The sequence below is a fragment of the Salvelinus sp. IW2-2015 genome, linkage group LG20, assembly GCF_002910315.2.
Source record: "Salvelinus sp. IW2-2015 linkage group LG20, ASM291031v2, whole genome shotgun sequence".
Taxonomy (NCBI): domain Eukaryota; kingdom Metazoa; phylum Chordata; class Actinopteri; order Salmoniformes; family Salmonidae; genus Salvelinus; species Salvelinus sp. IW2-2015.
The window spans coordinates 27,255,615-27,262,554 of NC_036860.1; the positions used below are offsets into that span (position 1 = coordinate 27,255,615).

At 40.3% G+C, this 6,940-nt stretch overlaps 1 protein-coding gene across 4 annotated transcripts in view; it reads right to left on the minus strand.

Moving 5' to 3' along the window:
- Nucleotides 1-5,395, minus strand: part of LOC111981475 (CXADR-like membrane protein) — a 143,216-nt gene extending 137,821 nt beyond the window's left edge. For 3 of the 4 annotated variants that reach the window (XM_024012754.2, XM_024012753.2, XM_024012751.2), the window contains exons 1-2: nucleotides 5,229-5,395; nucleotides 4,890-5,047 (exon numbers count right to left, since the gene is read on the minus strand). In XM_024012754.2, coding sequence (XP_023868522.1) covers nucleotides 4,890-4,932 — 43 coding nt within the window. In that variant the 5' untranslated portion in view covers nucleotides 4,933-5,047; nucleotides 5,229-5,395. Of the gene's footprint in view, nucleotides 1-4,889 lie in introns of all 4 variants that reach the window. The other variant, XM_024012752.2, reaches the window with a different exon arrangement.
- Nucleotides 5,396-6,940: the final 1,545 nt, after the last annotated feature.

The following is a 6,940-nucleotide window of genomic DNA, read 5'->3' on the forward strand; positions in this document are numbered from 1 at the left end:
GAGTCTGGTGTGAATAAAGCCAACCATTTCAGATTTTTAAAATGTTTTACAGGGAAGACAAAATATGTAAATCTATTAGCTAACACGTTAGCAAAATACACCACTTATTCTAACTCCATCAGTTTTACTCCTTCAGGTGCTATCACCAATTCGGCTCAACTAAGATATTGATATCACTAACCAAGAAAAAAAACCTCTTCAGATGACAGTCTGATAACATATTCATGGTATAGGATAGTTTTTGTTAGAAAAAAGTGCATATTTCAGGTAGAAATCACAGTTTACAATTGCACCCACCATCACAAATCGACTAGAATTACTAGATAGAGCAACGTGTATGACCAATTTACTCATCATAAAACATTTCATAAAAATAGACAAAAGCATAGCAATGGAAAGACCCAGTTCTTGTGATTTCAGACCATATTTCAGATTTTCTAAGCGTTTTACAGCGAAAACACAATAAATCGATAAGTTAGCATACCACATGAACAAACGTTACCAGAGCATCGATTCCAGCCAAAGAGCTATAACGTAATCACCGCCAAAATATATATAATTTTTTCACTAACCTTCTCAGAATTCTTCCGATGACACTCCTGTAACATCATTTTACAATATACATATACAGTTTGTTCGAAAAGGTGCATATTTAGCCATACAAAAACCGTGGTTACACAATAAAAATACTAGAAATCAAGCGAGGGAATAAGAATTCTGAAGAACTTATGAAAAAATTAATATATTTGGCGTCCGGTGATTACGTCTGTTTGGTACTTATAGCGCTCTTTGGCTGAAGCGTTACCACTAATTTAAAAAATAACTTTAGTGCAATCATCTATGAACCTTCAAATGGTCTGAACGTTCATCTATCAGAGGGAGGCTAGTTTAATTGAAAAGCTAAATCAAGGTTAACGTATACTTGTTGTACTCATTAAAATAATACAGTGTGTGGATGCAAGTTGACCTAACGCAATCGAATAGATCAAGTCAAGAAGTTAACTTCTTGCAACTATAGGGGGTGCTGTTCCGCATTAGCATATTTGTGTCTCCAAATTAAACTGCCTCGTGCTAAATTCTTGATCGTACAATATTTAACCAAAGAACCAACTCAAAACCAAAATTATACAAACAAAATGGTCATGTTGTCAACAATCCATAATATTGGCTGATGCAGCCATTATTTCCTCACGTGACACACCAGACTGGCCTCAAATTAGTATTATATGTTACGTTTGGTATGGTTACATAAGACAGAAGGTTACTTAAGCCAAGAACAAAAGGAGGGAGGTTGTTCGGGGAGGATGTGTGGGCATTTTACCTGAACATCTAGCAAACAATGACGTATATAAACCCTGGATTGCTGATGCTATGTATTGACCATTGAGATGCTTTGCCATATTGGTCGACCAGTGGAAATTAATGGAATTCTACAGTATTTCAATTAAATGTTTCAAGGACAAAATGACATGTATTTAAGTATTTTTTGTTGTAGCGGGGACAGCAACATTAGTCAACGCAAACAATATACTTTAAAGAACATTTTATGAATGTTGTCATTTTTCTATTAAGCTCACATAATATAATTTAAAAGTATGGATTAAGGTGTCCGTATTAGAATAAACTTAGGAAAATCGAATGTAGACATTAATAAATGCATTTCTATAGCTTCCAAAATATGTTTTACCATGGTGGGGGTGTGCCAAGATGGTGGCACAGTAGCTTCAACAAGGCACCCTTTATTAGTCATCTAGTGTATATACAGTGCATTCGGAAAGTATTCAGGCCCCTTGACTTTTTCAACATTTTGTTACGTTACAGCCTTATTCTAAAATGTATTAAATAAGAAATGTCCCTCATTGATCTACACACAATACTCCATAATGACAAAGAGAAAACAGGTTTTTAGATTTTTTTTGCAAATGTATTAAAAATTATCAAATGGAAATACCTTATTTACATAAATATTCAGACCCTTTGCAATGAGACTCAAAATTGTTTCTACAACTTGATTGTAGTCCACTGGTGGTAAATTCAATTGATTGGACATGATTTGGAAAGGCACACACCTGTCTAGTTAAGGTCCCACAGTTGACAGTGCATGTCAGAGCAAAAACCAAGCCATGAGGTCGAACAAATTGACCATAGAGCTCCGAGACAGGATTGTGTCGAGGCATAGATCTGGGGAAGGGTACCAAAGACATGTATGCAGCATTGAAGGTCCCCAAGAACACAGTGGCCTCCATCATTCTTAAATGGAAGAAGTTCGGAACCACCAAGACTCTTCCTAGAGCTGGCCGCCAGGCCAAACTGAGCCATCGGAGGAGAAGGACCTTGGTCAGGGAGGTGACGAAGAACCCGATGTCCACTCTAACAGAGCTCCAGAGTTCCTCTGTGGAGAAGGGAGAAACTTCCAGAAGGACAACCATCTCTGCAGCACTCCACCAATCAGGCCTTTATGGTAGAGCAGTCAGACGGAAGCCACTCCTCAGTAAAAGGGACATGATAGCCCGCTTGGAGTTTGCCAAAAGGCACCTACAGGACTCTCAGACCATGAGAAAGAAGATTCTCTGGTCTGATGAAACCAAGAGAAAACTCTTTGGCCTGAATGCCAAGTGTCATGTCTGGCGGAAACCTAGCACCATCCCTACAGTGAAGCATGGTGGTGGCAGCATCATGCTGTGGGGATGTTTTTCAGGGGCAGGGACTGGGAGACTAGTCAGGATCAAGGGAAAGATGAACGGAGCAAAGTACAAGGGGATCTTTGATGAAAACCTGCTGCAGAGCACTCAGGACCTCAGACTGGGGGCGAAGGTTCACATTCCGACAGGACAACGACCCTAAGCACACAGCCAAGGCAATGCAGGACTGGCTTCGGGACAAGTCTCTGAATGTCCTTGAGTGGCCCGGACTTGAACCCGATCGAACATCTCTGGAGAGACCTGAAAATAGCTGTGCAAGACGCTACCCATCCAACCTGACAGAGCTTGAGAGGATCTGCACAGAAGAATGGGAGAAACTCCCCAAATACAGGTGTGCCAAGCTTGTAGCGTCATACCCAAGAAGACTTGAGGCTGTAATCGCAGCCAAAGGTTCTTCAACAAAATACTGAGTAAAGAATCTGAATACTTATGTAAATGTGATATTTCAGTTAATTTTTTTAAATAAATGTCAAAAGATTTCTAAAAAACTGTTTTTGCTTTGTAATTGTGGGGTCATTTGTCTAAATTGATGAGGGAAAAAAGCTATTTAATACATTTTAGAATAAGGCTGTAATGCAATAAAATGTGGAAAAAGTCAAGTGGTCTGAATACCTTCCGAATGCACTGTATAAATAATTGCTAGCAACCCAAAGTTTGTGTGTGTAGGTAATTAGTAACTTTGCAACTTCCTGACACCCACTCATCAACTGAAACAATGAATATAGAAGTTGTTATAGCAATATAAAAATGAGGAAGTATGTGACCTAATATGTTTATATAGCCTAATACCTGGAATGTTTACTGAACATAAATATAAATGCAACATCTAAAGTGTTTGTCCCATGTGTCATGAGCTGAAATAAAAGATCCCAGAAATGTTCCATACGCACAAAAAGCTTATTTCTCAAAAAGAAATTTCACAAATTTGTTTACATCCCTTATAATAAGAATTTCTCCTTTGCCAAAATAATCTGTCCACATGACAGGTGTGGCATATCAAGAACCTAATTAAACAGCATGATCATTACACTGGTGTACCTTGTGCTGGGGACAATAAAAGGCCACTCTAAAATGTGCATTTTTGTCCCACAACACAATGCCACAGATGTCTCAAGTTTTAAGGGAGCATGCAATTGGCATGGTGACTGCAGAAATGTCCACCAAAGCTGTTGCCAGAGAACTGAATGATAATTTCTCTACCATAAGTCACCTCCAACATCGTTTTAGATAATTTTGCAGTACGTCCAACCGGCCTCACAACTGCAGACCAGGTATAACCACGCCAGCCCAGGACCTCCACATCTGGCTTCTTCACCTGCAGGATCATCTGAAACCAGCCCCCTGGACAGATGGTGAAACTGAGGAGTATTCCTGTCTGTAATAAAGCCCTTTAGTGGGGAAAAACTCATTCTGAATGGCTGTGCCTGGCTCCCCAGTGGGTGGGCTTGGCTCACAAGTGGGTGGGCCTATACCCTACCAGGCCCACCCATGGCTGCGCCCCTGCCCAGTCATGTGAAATCCATAGATTTGGGCCTAATTTATTTATTTCAATTGACTGATATCCTTATATGAACTGTAACTGTGTAAAATCCTTGAAATTGTTGCATGTTGCATTTATATTTTTGTTCAGTATAATTACGCATAGGCTATTGGATCCCGCAATAGACTGTCGAATGGAAATAAGTTGTGATATTACTCCGAAGTTGTGTTTCATCATCACCTTGAATACCATTTGGAAACAGGAGCTTTGAAAAAGCCTAAAAACACAATAGCCTATACATTTTAAAGTGTGTTCAAAATATCTGTTGGACACTCAAATCAAGGAACCTTATGGCATTTTGAACATACATTGGCCCATCCGGGCAAATATGCAAATGTTTAATCGATTTCGTAATGATAGTCTTGGCTACATTATTTATCATGATGTTGACTGAGCTTCAGAAAACACAATAGCTAAGTTTTAAGATATGCTTGGGATGAAGGGCAAGGTTCTTCCAATGGAGAGATTTGAACACATCTTAAAACTGCGAGGGCTTTGTAGAAAATGATTTCGATTACAATATCATCTACAATGCTATAACATAGGCTACTATGCTACTTCACATGTACACTAACATGGATTGCGCTATACTTCAGCAAGTCTTATTTAATGAATATAAAAGCGCGTGGCTCATGTACTGAACTTACCCAGAAACAATGTGTGAAATAAGCCAGACATCACGACTCTCATCTGGAACGAAAATTCCAGACTCTCAGCTGGAACAAAAATTCCACACAAACGAGCAGAAAACGACGTCTTCTTGCTCCCCTAAATGAGTTTAAATCATATACCCGTGCCCTCAAATCTGAAAAAAATCGGAATAGAGCGATTGAAGTTAGTGGGGCAATCTATCTATATAGGTAGGCTACACAGGTTGTCACACACGTTCTCCCAATGTCCTTGTGCTCATTCACAAATATAGCAGCACCTATCCTTATTTCTCACAGAACAGCCGGTAAATTAATTAGAGTTCCACTCCACCTCACCGAGAATACATGACTGCGTTCTTGCAGGATCCGTAATTATGCCCCCTCACTCTCTCTTCATTCGACAGGATACAAAGCGGGTGCAATAGGTATGCGCACAGTCCGCTGAAAACCGGGGACCTCTACAGTTGCGAGTGCACACATGCCCTTGCAGTGCCAGCGCGAGCGGTTTCACACCAATACATATTCCTACCGGACAAGCTGCATGATGATTGGCCACTCCTTATCACATTCGCAGGTACAGTACTACAGCAGCAGCAGCGTGAGGAAAGAGCACTGGAGTTGGAGTGACTGTGACTGCAGTGGAGTTCTCAAACGAAGCTCTCACAAAAGTAGAGATTTGCACAGCATATTATAACATTATGAAAGTGACAAATACCAGGTTATATCCACATGTATGTTTAGGCTCACTTTAAAAAGAGATGTCAATGTCAACGTGACTTCCCTGCAGGGCCGGCGTTATGGGCCTGGCCTGCACTACCTTACCTCCTTGCCCTTCCAAAGAAAATATTGATAATTTATTTGACCGAGACTCGCGCCGACAGAAAGATGTATTAAGCTAAAATAAAGCTTCCGAGCGAGCGAAACAGTGTCCCTCTCACTCCTTATGTGTAAACCATGTATCTGATTATGTCTTGACAAAAGGAGTATGGCATGTCATACTTTTTTTCTGACCAGACAGAATCAGATACATGTGCAAAATATAGTATTGTTTCGCTCGCTAGCTGTTTCGCTCGCTAGTTTCAACAGAAAGGAAGGGGCGAAGCGAGAAGTCTCACTCTCGCGAAAATCTTTCCTGAATAAGTCCAATGCGTTTCTATTGGCATAGTATGCAGAGCTAAGCTTAGCTGTGTTCGAATAGTCATACTATCCCACTAACTGTGCTATTTGTGCTGTAAATGGAGTATGTAGTATGCGTATTGGTCATAGTATGGATATAGTTAGTATGCCAAAAGTTTGCGGATGTCGCACTACATTCGCCAAAATACGAAGTATACAAGCAGTGTACAATATTATCGTGCTTTTTGGGCCCATAATGCAATTGTTCAGAAAACGGGCGTGGCTTCACACATTTTCAGATTTGAAGAAAATTGTGGAAAATATGTGTAACAGTTTTAACTTTACGTCTGTCCCCTCGCCCTGACACGGGCGCGAACCAGGGACCCTCTGCACACATCAACAACGGTCGCCCACGAAGCGTCGTTACCCATCGCTCCACAAAAGCCGCGGCCCTTGCAGAGCAAGGGGCAACACTACTTCTAGGTTTCAGAGCAAGTGACGTAACTAATTGAAACGCTATTAGCGCGTACCCGCTAACTAGCTAGCCATTTCACATCCGTTACATATGCAGCCGAAGTCCGACGAGAGTGGCTACAAATTCATTGCTCTAACTAATTATGACAAATCTTAAGAAATGTTGAGCAATGTAATCAACAAATGACTTTTCAAATAAGTTTAGTTACGTTGGCTGACAATTTGTTAGGCACGCTAGCCTTACGAAACGCATAGCATATCATTACAGCAGTTGCTTGTATGTTCCGGTATGTTAGCTAGCTACCTAACTTTAGTTGGCTACTAATACATCAAACTTGCCAGTATATTAACTATATGCTATCAAACTAACTGCCCAATGTTTATTGACTTGATTATTTACGTCATTCTTAGCTTGGCTAAGTGTTATAGTCATTGTGCGTTCTTAATGGACATTGGTA